The sequence below is a fragment of the Carassius carassius genome, chromosome 9 (genome assembly GCF_963082965.1).
Source record: "Carassius carassius chromosome 9, fCarCar2.1, whole genome shotgun sequence".
In the NCBI taxonomy this organism is placed as follows: Eukaryota; Metazoa; Chordata; class Actinopteri; order Cypriniformes; family Cyprinidae; genus Carassius; species Carassius carassius.
In genome coordinates, this window is record NC_081763.1 from 23,367,802 (window position 1) to 23,387,260 (window position 19,459).

Below are 19,459 nucleotides of genomic sequence, written 5' to 3' on the forward strand. Positions count from 1 at the left end.
TGAATTATTATTATTATTATTATTATTTTTTTTATTATTTTTGTTTTTTAAATAAAAGATCAAAATGATTAACAATGCAGATGAATTTCCACAGCCTTTTTTGATCATACTTACCAAGGGTGCCAATATTTTTGGCCATGACTGTGTGTGTGTGTGTGTGTGTATATATATATATATATATATATATATATATATATATATATATGTGTATATATATACACACATATATACACATATATATATATATGTGTATATATATACACACACACACACACAGTGGGTACGGAAAGCATTCAGTGTGTGTGTGTGTGTGTAGATATCAGGCAATATCTGTAGCTTAATAAGTGTTTTTTTTTCTTTTCTTTTTTCAAACATTGAATGCATCATCTCAAGCATATGTTTAAGGAAAAAAAGATTGGCCATTTACTAAAATTCATAATTGCATTGTGTTGCCTGAGGTGTCCACATTGCTAGCTATCAGTAAGTCCAAGATCCCAGCACAAGATTAAAAAAAATTTACTGAAGGGACCTTGGTTATTTTTCTCTACTTTCACTTTCTAGTGCCAAATGATATATTTCCCTGTTTCCTTTGTTATACAAAGGGTGTCAACAGTGTTGGTTCAGAGGTTTGATTGAAAATGGAACAGGACAGTTTTCTCCCATAAGCACTATATTGAGCTGAAAAAGAGAGCTTGTGATTGGTGATGGGGCAGCTAATGCATAGTTGCCCTGTGAAGGTGACTCATTAAAGTCACTTCAGTACAAATCCGTGACAGCTTGAATGTGTGGATATTTAAAGATATTCTCTTTGCTACCTTTGTTGAGGCTAGTTTATAATCTCAGCAGACATTAAGCAGCAACACTGAAGTGTTGGTATGTGCCAAATAGATGTTTTCTAAAAAGATTTTAGAAGCCTGGATGAAAGTCTGTTAATTTAAATTAATTCACCTTGTAGTAAGGTCTAAGCATATCCAGCCAGTGCGAATGGATTCTTGCTTCTTTGATTCCACACACTGGCTAAACGGAGCAACATTTTACTTTCATTGGTCACGCTCTCAGCGTGGTTTCTTTAGAGTGGATGGATTTATCACAACAGTTCTCCGCAAATATGAGCCTATTTTCAAAGTGTGGCTCTCATTTCGAGTAGCAGAAAAAGTCTTCCCGACTGCCACTGGGGAAATTGGTGTTTATAAAAGTGACTGGCTGTCTCAGCAGGAATCCAGCCTCAGTGCCTGTCCTTAAGTGTAATGCCCGTTTACACTAGTGTGTTTTCATTTTAAAAGGGCGTTTTAGAATTAAAAGAATCCGCGTTTACACTGGCGTTTTAGCTGCTTAGTTTCAGAAACTATCTCCGTCTACTCTACATAACCGAGAATGCATGTCACATGACCATTCATGCATACTGGGTATGCGCGTAAAAGTGTAAACAAGTCAGTTGCTAGTCACTGGCAGGTTCAACAATGAGCATGATTACTGTTCATGATACGGTTACACGATCATCAAGGATATAGAGATCACGTGGACCACGCCATCATTTTCGAAAGTCTGCGTTTTGGTCCGTTTACACTGAAACGCAACCCCAGAGTTTTCAAACTAAAACGGGGTCAGCAGCGTTTTCAAAAGTAATTTTTTTTTTTCAAGTTTCAAAAGGAAAATGCACTAGTGTAAACAGGGCCTAAGACAGAATAGAAGTCATAGATATAGAGAATTTGTGTCTCAGTTAGGGCTAAATAGCCACCAGTCTACCTGTTGGGCTTGAATAAACATGAATTTTGCATTGTAAAAGTATCTCATTATATAAGTAAAATGACAAAAACTTTCCTGGTTATCAAATGTGGGTACATGGATATTAGGCACTTTAGTAGACTTTTAAAGGAATAGTTCAGCCAAAAATGACAATGGTTTACTCACCCTCATATTGTTCCAATACTATGTGATGCATTTCTTCCATCAAACACAAGGTGAATTTTTGGAGGAATTTTCTTGCTGATGAAAGTGGTTGTTGAGATTTAAATAAGAAAAACACCTTAAAAACACCTTTGCTTTGACTGAAAGTTTGTTGAGGTTAGGAAGAGTAAAAAAAGGGGTTTTTCAAGAATACCGATCCTTTAAAAATCTACCAACTGTCTTTTCAATTTTGTTGAAAATATGTAGTAAAGCACCAAACTGAACATTCTTGCATGGTTTCCTTTTTTTTCTTTTTTAAAGGAAATATTCTTTTTTATGTACTACAGAAGCTTTTTTGAAATGTAGACTTTAATTTACAAATGTAAATACTAGCTGACTTTGCAATAGACAGGTCAACCTCTAACAAGTCAGTCTCTTGTCATTCACAGAGAAAATAAGGAGTTGGCAGACTACACCCAGTTGCATCCACCTATGTTGTCTGCTAGTGGACTGAACCCCAACCTGATGGTAACTGGTGGACCCACTCTGGCTGGTGCGGGCCGCTGGCCTGCTGATCCCGCCTCCCACCTGGCCTCCCAACCATGGCTGCCCCGGTCAGCAGCCCCCTCCATGTGGTTGTCTGGTTCTCCATATGGTACCCGCCTTTTTTCACCTATGCCTGTCGTATAAGAATTATGTCATGTTACAATAAGCGTTTGCTGTGAGTAATATTGCCAAAAGTACCAATGTTGGTGTTAGTCAGTACTGAAATTTTAAAATATTTGAAAATACCAGTATTACATTAACATTTTGAGCGGATTCTTAATCCGATTGTGTTCTCGTTCTCATCAGATATATCGGTGATTGGTTACAGTGATCATCGCTTCATGCTCTTCACTGTGTGCTTATAGATACACACGGGAGAGTTTGAAAGTTGCATCTATCAGCGGATCCCTAATATATCTGCTCCTAGACAGATTCATTGATAGACCAGACCCAGCTTTCAAACACTCCCGTGTTTTTAAAATTTCATAACCAATTTGTTACCGACATCAGTACATTTGACAACACAAGCCATGCATTTATTCCTATTTTAATGAGTAATAACTGATTATGGATCATGGACTTTGGAATGCTGCAGAACTGTGTTGTGAATGGGATTTGGATGCTGAATTATTTCCCTGAGGCAGTCTTTTGCCCTGCCAGACAGCCTGAGCTTTTAGTCTAGGCTGAGTGTTTTAGACATTCTTAGAAACAATCAGTCTCACTCCACAACTTACATCCAAGAATAACAGCCAGCAGCACGGTCAGTTCACACTTGTCTGACATTTGAGTTTCTGTCTAGACTTTACTTTAAAAACAAAAATGTCCCCGAAGTAAATTGCTGTAGTTAAAGTGCTGTGCCTCTTGGCAGGATTTCAAAGAGGTCTGTGCTCCATGCACAAGGGTGAGATTACGGTGGGAATGGTGTTTCTCTTGGGAATTAACTCTTGAGTATTCACGAAGCTGCTAGAAAGCAAATGCAAATGGACCATCAACTACAAACACGGTGTGCAAATACAAATTTCCCCCCCGTGTGTACAGGTCTGGGTCCCCCTTCCCTTCATCAGGCGCTGCCTCCAGGATATCCTCCTGCCTTGACAGGCTCCATCCCCCCACCTTACCAGTTTGCCCGAGATCCTCAAACCGGGCAGGTGGTCATTATTCCAACAGAGCATCTGTCACACTATGGTATGTCCCATTTATTCGCCACTGTTTCTATGTTCATATTTTCCCGTCTCTCCATTCTCACATGCATAAGACATGAATTTCTAAAAGTGAGTGGGAGTGATACCCCTGATATGTAGCAGAATAAATCTACTTGATGCGTGATCCTTAAGTTTTCCTCCTGTTCTTTTAAAAGCTGAAATGTTAGAGCGAGGCCCCCCGCTGTGGTCGGCCATGTACCCGGCAGCAGGAAGCTCTCTGCAGCATGCCCATCAGCTCCAGCTCCTCTCCCACCAGCAGCTCCTGCGCCAACAGGAGCTCTTCATGATCCAGCACCAGACCGCACAGGTCATGGAGCTGCAAAGGAACGCACAGTTAGTGGTATGAGACTCTTTGTCTTGTCAGTGTCATTATAATTGTTGGGAGGCACTCCTGTATTTCCCATTTAGTCCTTCAGGTCTGTTTGCACCAACTCTGAATGTTCAACATGGAAAACAGGCCTAAAACCAAATGCATATATGAACTCAAACATGAGTATGCATCAAGTATGAAATATTGTAAAATTGTGGTTTTCATTTTTTGTTTCAGAGTTGTTGTTGTTGTTGTCGTTTAAGATTATTATATTATTGTTGTTTTTATACATTTCTAAGTATCTTATACTTTTTAAACTTTTTGTTTAAAAAGTAATAGGCTTTTAGTTAAGTATTAAAGGTTCAAATTTTTTTTTGATGGTGCAGGAGAGATTAAATGCAAGTCAAACAAGGACAGATTTGGAGGAAAAGCCAGACAAGAGAGGAGCCGAAGGGGCCAAATCCAGCCTCTCGGGCATCCCCACTCCAGCCCTGCACTCACGCAAGCCTCCCCCACGCTCCCCAACCCCCTCCACCTCGTACAGCAGAGCCCTTACGCCGCTGCCTGTCCCACTGCTGCCTTCGTCTGTCACTGCACTGAAGTCTGAGGAAAGACCCAAAGTGGAGAAGTCCCTCCCTCAGCAGCCCTACTCCCATCCGTCGTCTCTTGTCTCTCACTCAGTCAGGCCTGCTTCAGCATCACCCCCTCCTGCCTCCCCCATCCAGACCAAAGAGGAATCTGTGGAAGTGCCTGAGAGAGAACCTCTCAGTCTGCAGAAGCAATCTTCTACTCCCTTCCCATCCATGTACCGTGGTAAGTGGGAAGATCAGCTTTTTCTAATTAAATGTCCAGGTTTGAGTCTGCTTAATTTTTCCCAACTGTAGATTTGCATAGTCTAATGAAATAATTGTTTATTTGCATTTTGCACAGTAAATGAGAGGAACACTACTCGAAAAATGAAAGGAAAGCCATGTAATGATGTACGGTCATTAGAGCTTAGATCGGGCCCAACAAATCAAGCCCGACCCTACCCGAGCCCGGGCACGTTGTGTCCGAGACTGGCCCGGCCTGACACGTTCACTGTTATTATGAGCCCGAGCCCGATTTAAACCCGACCATTTTTAATATGTGGGCCGTTATAACCAGGGGCGGCGCCAGATTTCTTTTTTTTTTTGTTTTACCGCAGGTGCTGCTATGCTAGATCATTTAGGCTACGGGGGAGCTGCGCAGTTATATATATATATATGCGTGCCGCATTTAATGCACGAGACAAAGCCAACACATACGTTGTCACTCCCCACGACTAGTTTAAAATGTTTCCATACCTCCGATTTTCCTCCAGACTTGCTCAAAGTTAATTCTCCTGTTTTAATTTTTTTTCTTTGCTTCTTCAAGCTCCATGTTGCACTTATTCTACTGAATAGTACAGCACGCACAGCAGGTGTGATGCATCACGCATGCGAGACCCGACCCGGCCCGAGGACGGTGGCAGGAAATATCGGCCCGGCTTGGGCTCGGGCAGAGAATCTAAGCTCTAACGGTCATTAATGACCATTGTGCTGTTTTTAAAGAAACATGTTTGGGAGGGGACCGAGAATCCACAAAGGACAGCAGTCAAATGCAGTGTGCTATTCTTCACGTCAGAATGTGCAGGGTAGTGCAGTATTAATGAGTAGCCTGTAAATATTCCCACATATGGGATTACCAGCTGCCACTTCACTAGAATAGAGACTTCTTATGACAGCAGCCCTTTTGTACCCATATCCCCTGGCGCTTTCCCTTTAAACATGTTCAGTGCTCAGAATAAATAGATTTTCTGCTCACAGCAAATTCTGAATGTATGAGAATGCACGAACATGTTGGTCTGCGTGTATAAAAGGGCTTTTGGGATGCTTGTGCTGAGGCCAATTGGTTCATGAAAGTTTCATAAAGCCCCTATGCCGAAGAACATGTGGGGTTATTAATCACTTTGTCACTAAAACCCTTCTACTCTTTGCATAAGCACCTCAAAAACCTGTCTCTTCTGTTTCTTTGGCAGAAATTCCTCCCGGCTACCCATACCAATCGATAACAGCACCTTTCGGCAGCCATTACCCCTACCTCCTCCAGCCGGCTGCTGCTGCAGATGCTGACAGCCTGGCTCCAGATGTGCCGTTGCCGGCTGAGACCTCCGAGCACTTGGCATCTGCCACAGATGTCAAACCCCAGCACTTGTGTTCTCCAGTGGTTGTCGAGCCACTTCAGCCGTCCAGAGAGCCAGAGTCCATGGAAGAGGGCGGCACTGTGTTCAAAAAAGAGCCAAACCTGCAAGACGGTAAAGATGTCCTGAGCCAGGACGGACTGAGGCTTGCACCTATCACCACTCAAGACTCTAGCACCGCCACAGCAGCCGAGGCACACCTTAGAGACACAGCCACACCATCGCCAAAGGAGGAATCAGATGGGGAGGCTGTCAAAATCAAAGATGCTTCCTCAAGCCATCCAGGGCTGTACGAAACATCTAGGCCGGACTCTGAGAGAACCACCAGAGCAGAAACTGCAGAGGGCTCAATGGGTCTGGTTGACCAAGTCTACAAATCATCTAATTACAGTGACACACACCATGTAGTTTGTGACATCCATCCAGCAAAACCGCCCTCAGATCTCTCTGATAGCCTGGACCCAGTAGACCTCAGAGATCCTGTCCCGGACGCTCCACACCTGGAGTCCAAACTTGACAATCCTTTCCTGCCTAACAGCAGCCCTCCTCACCTTCAGCCCTCTTCTGCACCGGTGACCATCCTGCCTGAAGACCCCATGGCAGGCATGTTTGCCCTGATCACAGCCAGTGAGCTTCCACAGGCTGGAGCAGTGTCCATCCTGGCAGATGCATGTGGCTCTAGGTCAGAGCTCTGCATGATTGTCAGTCCCCTGGAGTCCACTGCTCTGGAAGGCATGGCTTTGCTCAGCCAGATGGCAGAGCTGGAGCTGCAGAGGCAACCCATAGAAAACACACAAGGTGAGTCTCATTTCAGCGAGAGGAAGGGAAATCTGAAGGATGAGGGACTTGATCTAGTGTGCTCCACTAGGACCACACCATAGGCGGTTGCGATGGGTCGGGTATTGGTAAACATAATGATCGCTCACCGCTGTCAACATTTTTTGTGTCTTTGAATCATGTCGTCATGTCACTCCGCAAGTAGTCCAATAATTTGTCACGATTGAAGTTTAAAGAGTACGCGCACAGTTGCACACACCCAACCATCTACTCACGTGAACAGCTTCAGTTGACTGAAGAAGACCGTGAACACGGGTGATTCATGTAAGCAAATCCAATATATTGTCTTTCATTTTTATATGCAGGTCTAGTAAAATTTGACCAATCAATTGATCACTTTTGTCATGATTCCATAACATTAATGTTAAACAATTCTGGGCTAACTTAGCAAAGTAACGCCATGTTGCTTACTTCTATGTTGCTAGAAAGTTTAGCAGCTTCTACAAGGCTCGAAATTGCCAACATTTTTGTCACATATGCTCCTGAAATTTATTCTGTGCGACCTAAAAATATATTTGGGAGAAACGTTATATGCGCGGAGCATATGAGCATATCTGTCCACTAATGACTCATCCAATTTGCGAACTAATGACTCCTTTAACCGATTCACTTTAATGAATGCTTAAATCTGATCTGGGTCGAGTTTCCCGATAACAATGTATCTTAGCTCTGAAGAGCGCTCTCAACGTGCAAGGTTATAAACGCTCGCCGCAATTCCACGCGCTTTTCCCAAAAACTTTACTTGACATGAACGAGTTTTACGTGCTACTTAAGAGTCGCTGTCCATTCGCGAAATTCGTGCTGAAATTTAGTAAGTAAGTAAGTGCACTGTATAGTTTCCTGCTTTTTTGTCCTTTGTCGATCACACCTTTGTTTATGTATCTGGATATCAAATCCGTTAATGCAGTCTGACATAGGAAACACACATATACTGATGTATTGGAGAATGTGGGGCTGCCCCGTGCTCCCTTGAGGTAATTAATGTTGGTATTGATCGTGTGTTTGTGTGTGCAGCTGTAATGCTCTGTGGACTGGAGAGTCTGTTGGAAGCTGGCAGGCAGGTCCTCCTGGAGGCCATCGAGTGTCAACCTCAGGTTATCATCCGTCTCCCCCGAGAGCTCAACCCTAATAATAAATACAGCTGGAGACAGAAGAAAGATGAACCTGTATGCTTGCCTTTTTATTACTCTTATTTTTTGATTTTATTATTATTATTATTATTATTTTCTTCTCTCTCTTATAAACCTGTGCTTAAGGTTTTTTTCCGCTCTCACAATTGTAATTCTAAGAATAGTTAACATTATTTAATTTGTCATGTTTAGAAATTCAAGTTGCATTTGAATTGCTCACATTTTTAACAGTGTTTACGAATAATGGCATTTGAATTTTTTACATTTGAGCAGTGTTTACAAATTCCAGTGGCATTTTCATTGTTTTTACTGTGTTGACATAATGGTGTTTGATGCTTTAACATTTCAGCAGTATTTACAATTTCCAGAGGCATTTGAATTTTTACATTTTAACTGTTCACAGCTGCTGACAATTAAAGTTTTAACTTTTAAGCAAAAAGTGTTTGCAAATTCAAGTGGCATTTTATTTTATTTTATTTTTTACAGTTAGAGATGTTTACATTTTTACATTTAATACAGTTTCTGCAAATAACATTTTAATTTTTCTACAAATTCAATTTCAATTAGAATTTTTAACATTTAGCAGTGTTTACAAATGTTTTTGCAGTGTTTGGACACCTTTTGCGTATGGACATACAGTGGGTATAGAAAAGAGTCACCACCTTTAAGATAATCACATTTTATTGCTTTGTAGCCTAAAATGAAAATGGACACCGTTTTATACAGCTGGATTTACTCAGTGCAATTTATAACATCAAAGCGAATAAAAATAAAAAATAAAAAAAAACTATAAATGAGATGGAAAAAGGATCATGGACTCTACTACAAAAAAAAATTACTTGTAAACTCAGTCAGGTGTAGTTAATCACCTTCTCAATGGCACACAAAGCCATTTGACTTTCACCTGTGATCAGCTTTGGTCATTTTGATCAGCTCAGCATGAAAAGAGCTTTCCTGGAGCATTTCAGTCCTTGGTAGTGCAGCTGAAGCAAACAATCCACTATGAGTGTCAAGGCACTGTCAAAAGATCTCCGGGATAAAGTTGTGGATAGGCACAAGTCAGGAGATGAATACAAAAAAATATTTCAAAGGCTTTATCAATGCCTAACAGTGAAGTCTATTAAGAAATTGAAGGTATCTGGTACAGTGCAAACCCTCACTGGATCAGGACGTTGCTCCAAACTTGATATGAGCTAGGAGGACACTGGTCAGAGAGGTGACCAAGAGGCTGACATCAACTCTGAAGCAATAAAAAAGAGCGGTCATTGTGTGTGTGACAACAATATCATAAATTCTCTACAAATGTGGCTTGTATGGGAGGGGAGCAAGAAAAAAGGCGCTCCTCAAGAAAGGCCACATGCAGTCACAGCTGAGCTTTGCCAAAACAAACCTTGAAGATTCTGGGGCAGATGAGACTAAAATTTTATTATTTGACCTCCACTGCCGGAAATCCAATACAGCTCTCCATCCAGATAACAGCATTCCCACAGTAAAGCATAGAGGTGGTGATATCCTGTTATGGACTGTTTCTCTGCAGCAGGGACTGGAATACTTGTCAGGATAGAAGGAAAAATGTATCAGAAAGTTGTCAATGGAAAAAAAGGTTTACCTTTCAACATTATAATGACCCAAAGCACACAGCAAAACGGTGCGTAAAGTGGCTAAAGAAAAAGGTGAATGTTTTATAAATATTGCAAAGTCTAGAGATGTGCAATGTTAGTAGAGACAGTGACATATCCCAACAGACTAAAGGCTGTAATTAAAGCAAAAGGTGGTTCAACAAAATAACAATCCTTTTTTCCAACTCCGTGTTTATTTTATTTTATTTTATTTTTTCGGATATGTTGGTGTTATATCTTTCACTTGGATGTTTTAAATTGAGTTAGTCCAGCTGGATTAATCAAAAACTGTGTCCTCCTTCATTTCAGGCTACAAAGCAACAAAATGTGGTTATTTTAAAGGGGGATGATTATTTTCCAAATGCACTGTATCTCATAGCAAGCTTTTAGCTAATAATAATTTATTTGCTGCTGAAAGTACTGGCCATGGAAGTCAAACTACAGGCAGTAATCTTGCTTCCTCTCTTAGATGTTCTCCAAATCCTCTTTGGAGGGAATGGACACCGTGGAAGTGGACTACCGTGTGAGACTCGCTGAACTACAGCAGTGCTACAAAGAAAAGCAACGAGAGCTGGTCAGACTGCAGAGACGGAGAGATAAAGAGTGAGTCTCCCAGTTAATGACCTCCCTTTACACCACTTCTTTAAGACCAGTAATGCAAATGTACCTCACTTAATCCCACCAACCAACAATCTGCTATTTATGATTCCCGTGATTTATAGAGAGAAACGTCAGCAACAACAACAACAGCAGCAGCAACAACAACAACAGATTCAGCAGCAGGAAATGAACAGAGGTTTAGCCCGCAGGGGCCCAGGACGTCCCCGAAAAAGGAAACATGGCCTATTGGCACTGTCTCCGCCCTCCAGCAAGCTGGATTCAAAGTGTGCGAAGTGAGTGTGTAGCTCAGGCACCGATAAGGCCCAGCTGTGCTCCACACGGCCTGTCTTCCAGCTGAACGCTCTGTTGTTTTGCAGGTTGGGCAGAAGCGTGCTTTACTCAGAGGACTCTGAGAGCGGGGAGGTGCTGAGGAAGCGCTTTCGGGCCTCTAACAGAGATGAGGAGGAGGAAGATAGCAGTGCGTTGAGATTGAAGAAGAAAAAAAAGAGCTGGAGTGAGCAGGAGGCATCTTCATGCTTCTCTCATGAGGTTGGTCTTTATTATACTGGAACAGACATGTATCAAATAAAATCCATTCACTGCATTTATCTCTTTTAACAGGCACCTAAAATGGCTGTGAAGAAGAGCCGAGTGTGCGAGCAGGAGCAGTTGGCATCCAAACTCGACAAGGCCTTGTCCCTCACTAAGCTCAGCAAACTCAGCAAGCCCTCTTGTAAGTTCATAGATGGTTCCTCAGGGAAGTCCAGGGCTAGTTCTGGAAGCAGAGTCCCCATGCTCACCGATATAGACATGAGAGTCGAGATGGGAGAATCCAACCTATTGAAAGATCTCAGTATTTTTCACAAGTCTTCCAAAGGTGGTAAAAGCAAAATTGCTGCCAATATGAAGCCTTCAGTTCCATGCCTTAAGGGAAAAGGCCAGCGGAAAGCACCTTATTCTCCAATGAGGTCAGAAATCAGCAGCTACTCTAACAGTAAGTCAGATTTTTTTTTGTAAATGTATAGGAGTTGTTGTTGTTGATAGTGTTTTGTTTTTGGTGTAAACAGGTTACAAGAACCCCAGGGGTTTATTCCTGTGATGTGAAGCTGAATTTTCAGCATCATTACTGCAGTCTTCAGTGTCACATGATCCTTCAGAAATCATTCTAATGTCCTGATTTGCTGCTCAAGAAATATTTCTTATATTATACTTCTGTGCTTAATGTTTTTGTGGAAACTGTGATACATTTTTTCCAGGATTCTTTGAAGAATAGAAACTTCAAAGAACAGCTTTTATTTGAAATAGAAATATTTTGTAACATTATAAATGTCTTTACTGTCACTTTTGGTCAATTCAAGCATCCTTGATTAATAAAAGTATTATGTGTTAGTTTAAAAATATCTTACTGACCTCCAACTTTTAAATGGCAGCATATATGTAATAATAGTCTACTATCATTGTTTTGAATTAGTTTTTAGTTCAAGATGCTTTCGGATCACCATCCTGAATGAAATCTGTTGTGATTTGTACCAGACACAGATTCAGAAGAGGACAATTCCCTGAAGGATGGCTTGCCTCCCAGCTCCATGTTGGGGAGAACAGGGTCCCGTCCACAGCTCCCCGGCCTGTGCAGAACTCCATCCAAGAAAAAGCGCTCATCGTCCAAGAGAGCCTCTTCATCTTTGTCTTCATCACTGAAGTCGAAGCAGGCGGCCAAAGAGAGGAAACATAAGCACTTTGCTTTATTGCTACAGGAGGCAGGAGTCAGCTCCTCTGAGGACTCATTTGATCAAGGTTAATAAAGTATACCTCACTATGCACAGAATCGAGAAGGCAGCCTCTCGGTTTTAGCTTTTTTATTTTTAGTCTGTCTTGTATTTTTATCCATGACCATTGGTCATGGTGACATTTTTCCTGAGAAGCCATTTTAAGATGCTTGCATCAGAATTTGCTACCTCTCTTCCAGTATATAATATAATTGGCTCTTGTTAGAGTCCCTTTTAAATGGTTTTACGTTTAAGGAATGTCTTGCCATTGTGCATTAAATGTGTGTGGAAATTGTTCTTTATTGTATTGCAGTTTGGTACCCAAGCTTTATTAAACATGCTGATTTCATTTTTACTGAAAGTAAAGAAATGCCGTGTTCTCTGTCTCTTTCGCTACATCTCCTGCTGTAGAGTGTTAGATTGCAACGCTCCACACTCCTGGTTTCCTCTGTTGTTCAAATATCCCTTTCATCAGTGAAGAGCTGGCACAAGAAGATCTTTGCATAAATTTAGTGCTCATGAGCAGTGCTGATGAGATTCAGTAGACCAAATGATTTTGAGAAGCATAACTAACTTGTTAGGTTCTTTAAAAGAGATCAGATATTTAACAAATGCAATCCATTGAATTCAGAAAAGATGGATTTTTGCTGTTTTTTGTTTTGTTTTTTTTAGTAGGACTTATTACCATTATAACTATGCTAAAGCCACTAAATTTACATGCACACGACAATACATTTTTGAACTTTAAAGCTTAATCTGCAATCATGATTCTTGAACGGTTCCAAGAAGTGTGTTCCACTGGTAAATGTATGAAAAGGGCAAAGCATTGTGGGATATTTGGAAAATAGGGAGTTCCCTGTTTACTAAAAAAAATGAATAACCTAGCTTCTCTAGACTGCTCGCTCTCTCCCTGCAGCTGCTTGGCCACCCCTCCACCTTGACCCCTTCTCCTACCCATGATGCTTTTGAATGTCTCTCGGTCTGTGAATTTGCTTGTCCTGCTGCAACAAAATAAGAAGCAAAGGGCTTGGCTGGGAGTAGAGCAGCCAGCTGTTCAGCGTGAGGTCACTATCCATGTCACCTGAGCCTTGAGCATTGTTCTGTAAGTAGGCCACCACCCTCTTTTGCTGTGACTTTTCAATAATATCTACTAATTTGTGATTAAACTGTTATAGAACCAAAACACAAAACAAAAAAAGACTGAATAACAGACGAGGTGTTGAATATATTTGTAACATACTCACCTCCTGTTACCTGCCCTCAAGCCATGGTAACAGTGGGGAAAATATTAATTTGATCCCCTGCTGATTTTAGTTACTTACAGAGAAATGAAGGGTCTGTAACATTTATGGTAGGTTTATTTTAACGAATAGAGAATATCAACTTAAAAAAACAAGATTTATTTTTTATTTTTTTTTATAAAGGTTAGTAATTGATTTGCATTTCAATAAGCATTTGAAATAAGTATTTGTTTCATATATAAGAAGTTACTCCTAATGTCAGCTTTGTTAGGTGTATAAGACATCTGTCCACACAACCTTATCTTCCATTCCAACCTCTCCCATCACCATGAGCAAGACCAAAGATCTGTCAAAGGATGTCAGAGACAAGATGGCAGATCTGCACAAGGCTTGAATGGGCTACAAGACCATCAGCAAGAAGCTCATGCAAAGGAGACAACTGTTGGTGCGATTATTCGGAAATGAAAGAAATACAAAACAACCATCAGTCAGTCTCGGTCTGGAGCTCCGTTCAGGATCTTGCCTCATTGGATAAGGAGGATCATGAGAAATGTGAGGGATCAGCCCCGAATAACATGGGAGGAGCTTGTTAAGTTGGGACCACAGTGACAGAGCAAAACATTGGTAACACACTACGCCGCAATGGACTGAAATCCTACAGCGTCCGCAAGGTCCCCCTGCTCAAGAAGACACCTGTACAGGGCCATTTCCAGCATGACAGTGACCCAAAACACACCACCAAGGCAACAAAGGAGTGGCTCAAGAAGAAGCACATTAAGGTCATGGAGTGGCCTAGCCAGTCTCCAGACCTGAATCCTATAGAAAATCTTTGGAGGGAGCGGAAACTTTGAGTTGTCAAACGCCAGCCAAGAAACCTTAAGGATTTAGAGAGAATCTGTAAAGAGGAGTGGATCAAGAGATGTGTGTAAACCTGGTGACCAACTACAAAAAAACGTCTTACCCCTGTGCTTGCCAACACTGGTTTCTGCACCAAGTACTAAGTCATGTTTTGCTTGGGGATCAAATACTTATTTCACTCACTGAAATGCAAACCAATTAACTTTTATATAATGTGTTTTTTCTGGATTTTCTGGTTGTTATTCTCTATCCATTAAAATAATCCTACCATAAATATTACAGACCCTTTATTTCTCTCTAAGTGGGCAAACTTGCAAAATCAGCAGGTTATCAAATAAATGTTTTCCCCACTGTATGTTTGTATTTGGTGGAAAAAGTATTTTCTTTATATATATTAATTTTTGTTTTTATTTTATTTTTTGTAAAGTTAAGGAAATCTCCTCCTTCTCCTCCATCATCATCCTCTTGTACTCCTTTTCCTTCTCCTTCAACTTTACGTCTCCAACTTCACCTTCTTCTGCATCTCCTCTTTAACCTTTTTCTTCACCATGTTCTTTTTGGTCATTAATAATTTAAGATTTTCTACATGACATTTTATTTGGTTTATTTGTTTGCCATTTTTATATAGTATATAATTGAATGTTTCTCTTGGATGTTGAATTGAATTAAATGTATAATTAAGATTGTATTTAGATAATGTAAATGATTAAATTACTACTTTCAGTTTTTTCTTTTTCTTTTTCACAATGAATATAGATTATGGATTTTTTTTATTATTATTATTATTTTCATCATTTACTGCCAAGGAAGTAAGGGATTTTAATTGAAAAAGAACATAACCATGGCTGCAGTGGTGAATGGTCTGAGTTGAGTCTCAGGAGCCATGGAGGACTGTCCTCACAGAGCCTGCTTTGTGTTCATCAGCTTTCTTCTTCCTGTGCACATCCTCTGCTGGCTGTCAGTTCTTGTAATCCATGTTTCAGGTTTTAATGCTGTGGCGTCTATAAAATTATGTTCACAACATAACCAATCAAAATCCTTGTCTGCTACAAAGTCTATGTCTTTAACAAACTCACCTCTGGCTTCAGCTACTTACAACCACACTGAAAATTCCTGTCTGTTTCCCTCACCAAACGTGCTCCTCACCCTCAAGAGAATGAGAGAAAAGGGGGTGTTGCTTAAAGTGGGTACCTACTGTCTTACAGTTTGTAAGTTTTTTTTATTTTAGTCCATTTATCAGTTTAGACAAGCTCTAAGCTAAAGAGACTGTTAATAATTGATGACTTTCTTAGTCAGGGATTCTGCCAGCAACCTTAGATTTCTGCAGTGCTTGTGGCTTATTTCTATTCCCATTTCTCCCTCAATGATTCAGCTCATTCAGCTCATTCAGCACATTGTGCAAGGCCACTTTACTGGCTTCTCTTATTTGGTTTCGGCTTTGCATTCCAGGCCCCTCTCGATTTGGAACGAGCCAGCAGCCATGCTGATTTTAAATCCTGTCCTAAAGCTCTGAAGGTTTGAAAGCTGCACTTGCTAGATCCTGCCTGCCCAGCTTAGTATATGCTGCCTGCATGAAACCAGGCTTTGTCTCCCACCAGTAATCTTGTGTAGTGGTGGGTGGGCTGCAGTATTTGAGCAAGAACACATTCATCTAAAGAAAGTCGGCTTCTGTGATAATAGATTACAATGGATATGTGAAAGTGAAAAGAGCACTACAGCTGGCAGAATGATGCAATAGTGTTAGAAATTTGATGGTTTTATTCTTCTACATGGAGAACTAGCAGGGAAAATAGTTTTTATATGTTGGATATTTTTAATTTAATTGCATTGGATTGAGGTTTTGATTTAACGGGATAGTTCACACAAAAATGAAAATCCTGCAATTTATTTCCTCTCATGTCATTCCAAACCTGTGGCTCTCTTTCTGGCGAACAGAAAAGATTATATTTTTTTGAATTATTTTATCCATGCAATGAAAGCCAGTAGGGTCTCAAAACAACATTGATTGGAGCCAACTGACTTCCATTGTATGGACAAAAAATAAAAACATTCTTCAAATTATCTTTTTTTGTTCAGTAGAAGAAAGAAACTAATATATGTTTGGAATTAGGGTGAGCAAAATAATGACAGAATTTTCTTATTTGGGTGAACTATCACTATCACCTGGGCACTACAACTCCAGTCCTGAAGGGCCAGTATCTTGCAGACTTTAAAAACAATCTAGATTTAACCCACTTGTCTGTACACTCTTAAAAATAAAAGTTATTTATTGGCACCACAGATTCCATGTTTACATATACATGCACGCACGCACACATATATAACTATATATATATCATAATACTTATGCAACCTTTGTTTTTAAGAGCACATTTATTAGCTTGTTTATTCGGGGTAAGAGTTAAACTCAGCAGGACACTAGTCATCCAGGGCTAGAGTTTAAGAGCCCCGCTTTATATGATGGAATGTCACAGGCTTCATCAGTTTCTGAACTTCTTATCATTTTCACAAGTCAAAAATCCTAAAAGATTTTCTTTCCATTTGTTAACAGAGTATTTTACCGAGCGGGATGATTATGATGACGACGAGGATGAAGATGGGTATGATTACGAGCTTGATGAAAGCGACGGTCTGTGTTCATCTTCTGTAGAAGAGAGCGGGCTGGGTCTTCTGGCACGATTTGCCGCCAGCGCTATCCCGAGCCCCATTGTCACCAATCAGCTCTCCGTTGTCCAGCTGGAGGCTAAACAGAAAGCCAAGAAGAAAGAGGAACGGCAGAGCCTTCTGGGTAAGGAAGTGCACTTTCTGAATGGATTGGATCTTATCCTACACACTTAGGTTCATCTGTAATCTCTCGAATGTGACATCAACTGCTTTTTTAAGCCCTTGTGACTTGAATTCCCAGGTGACAAGGTGATGCATTGTTATTAGTTGTCTTTTGTTGCACTGTGACATGCATGTGCGCCAGCGAGTGAGGGAGTTGAAAGGTGCTTGGAGCAGTCGTTCAGTAGGGGTGTTATTCAATATACACACACATCACTTGTGCCCCACCTTGAGAATGTAGTGTCATTATCCCCTCGATGCATATGTGTGTGTGTTTGCTGCGCCGCTTGCACTCGCTGAGAATGTGATGCTGACAGGCCTTGCTTTGAGGTTGGGCTGTGATCCGGAGCGGTTCCCCAGCAGTGCATGCGACAGGCCTGCCAGCGGAGACCAACAGCCCCCTTCATTAAATATTCCAAGACCCTTCAACAACATTTGGCTTTAATTCTGCTCCCACATCTGGCCCTGTTTATTTCTCACATGTGCAAATTATATTGTCGTTCTTCGTTTGCAAATGAGTTTAGCACATGTAGGTGGCTTAGTATTTACATTACTGGTATGTTTTTCATAAAAGGCACTTTGCGTTTATGTGCGAGTGCATTTAGTTTGCATGCTTTAGTAATTAAAAGTTATGTCTTCTGGATTGTAGGCACAGAGTTCGAGTTTACAGATTCTGAGTGTGATGTTAAGAGGAGAAAGAAGTTTCCATCGCTTTTGCATGGCAAACGGTCGGCTCCTGAGCTCCCGCTCTTGCCGCCCGCAAGCATCATGCGTGACGACTCCAGCCCCAGCAAGCGGGGACGCAAACCCAAGAAACTTAAGTCTCCCCGGGAGTTCAGTTTCGAACTTACTGCTGACGGGAGCGAAGACGAACAATGGACACGGCGGAGGAGCGAACGCATCTTCCTTCACGATGCTGCCCAAGCCAACCCCATCTCCCCGTCTAGCAAAACTCCTCTTCCGCTTACTTCCAAACCTGCCCGTGGCCCCAAAGCATCCCTGCAGAGCCCTAAGGAGCTGGCCAAAGGCAAGGATGTGAAAGACCCCAACACGGTAAGCCCTTGTTTTATTGATGTAAATCAAATCCTATGTCCCAGACCCAAGGAATCAGTGAGGGTGCTTGATACCAGCAGGTGTCCTATTACATTTGTCGGACAAGAAAGCCTCCTGCTGTGAGTGTCATGTTGTTGGACACAAAAGGATGACTGCCGCTTGCCAGGCTACAATTACCAGCCATCACTGTTCTACCCTCTGAATCCTCCCTCCCTTTTTTTTATTTATATATATATATAATTTATTTATTTATTTATTAGTTTTCAGTGCATGACTGCCTATTAATGTTTACTTCTCTATCCAGTGTTGAATGGCTGTAATGTCTGGGAGAACAGAGCCCAATTGTGTCATGCATTTGTAAGGCTTTCCACTGTAGTCCATGCTGATAGTTCGGCTTTGTATCTGGTGTGAATGTTCCAGAAGAAGAGGATTAAGGAGACCCCACTGTGTCTGCCCCCACCCCAGCTCTCCAGTACACCCTCAGACAGCACCGGAGCTCTCCCTGTCAGCCCAGGGCGCAAGAGCAAGGTGAAGCCCAAAACCAGAGAGGTAACTCTGCTAGTAAGTGATAAATTGAACAATATTTTACAGGTTTTTGGGCAGATGAACAGAAATTAGTCAATTCCAAGATCTACCAACAAACATCAACTTGGTTAATAAGTTCAGTTAATTTTATTTAATTTCATTTAAAAGTTTGTGGTCAGTAAGATTTTTTATTATTTAAAGAAATTAATAGTTTTATTATGTAAAATATATATATTTATTATATATTATTATTATTATTAGGTTTCTTCAACAAGGGGGCATTAAATGTAAACAAAGTGACTGTAAAGACACTTATATTGTTGCAAAATATTTTAAACTTTTTTTTTTTTACTTTCTATTCATCATATAATCCAAAAAAAAATTGTCAAAGTTTCCACAAACATGTTAGGCAGCATGACTGTTTTCAGCATTAATAAAAAGAAATGTTTCTTGAGCAGCAAATCAGCATATTAGAATGATTTCCGAAGGATCATGTGATGCTGAAGACTGAAGTAATGATGCTGAAAATTCAGCTTTGTATCAAAGGAATAAATAACATTTTAAAATATATTAAAATAGAGAAAATTTAATTTAAATCGTAATAATATTTCTAATGCTGTCTTGGTGAGCGTTGGAGACTTCTTCGCAAAACAATCATACCAAGCTCAATTTTTATTATTATATTACATTATATATTATAGCTACCACTTTTATGGTCAATGACAAAAATATCCTCCTTTTGCTTTTGTTTGTTCTGCCTTAACACTCTTAGTACATAAAAAAATATGATGCACTGTGTATTAACTCACATTTTTGACACAATTAAATATTTGAAACAGACTTGGTGTTGAGCAGCCTTCCT

The 19,459-nt window shown here is 40.6% G+C and overlaps 1 protein-coding gene across 4 annotated transcripts in view; it reads left to right on the forward strand.

The window, feature by feature from the left end:
* Positions 1–19,459, forward strand: part of LOC132149356 (trinucleotide repeat-containing gene 18 protein-like) — a 64,326-nt gene that overhangs the window by 32,581 nt on the left and 12,286 nt on the right. For 3 of the 4 annotated variants that reach the window (XM_059558521.1, XM_059558519.1, XM_059558522.1), the window contains exons 7-20: positions 2,337–2,542; positions 3,472–3,618; positions 3,791–3,975; positions 4,332–4,758; positions 5,984–6,943; positions 7,997–8,148; positions 10,201–10,334; positions 10,454–10,624; positions 10,709–10,880; positions 10,953–11,325; positions 11,865–12,125; positions 16,748–16,984; positions 17,669–18,072; positions 18,493–18,621. In XM_059558521.1, the coding sequence (XP_059414504.1) occupies positions 2,337–2,542; positions 3,472–3,618; positions 3,791–3,975; positions 4,332–4,758; positions 5,984–6,943; positions 7,997–8,148; positions 10,201–10,334; positions 10,454–10,624; positions 10,709–10,880; positions 10,953–11,325; positions 11,865–12,125; positions 16,748–16,984; positions 17,669–18,072; positions 18,493–18,621 (3,958 nt within the window). The remainder of the gene's footprint in view (positions 1–2,336; positions 2,543–3,471; positions 3,619–3,790; positions 3,976–4,331; positions 4,759–5,983; positions 6,944–7,996; positions 8,149–10,200; positions 10,335–10,453; positions 10,625–10,708; positions 10,881–10,952; positions 11,326–11,864; positions 12,126–16,747; positions 16,985–17,668; positions 18,073–18,492; positions 18,622–19,459) is intronic. The other variant, XM_059558523.1, reaches the window with a different exon arrangement.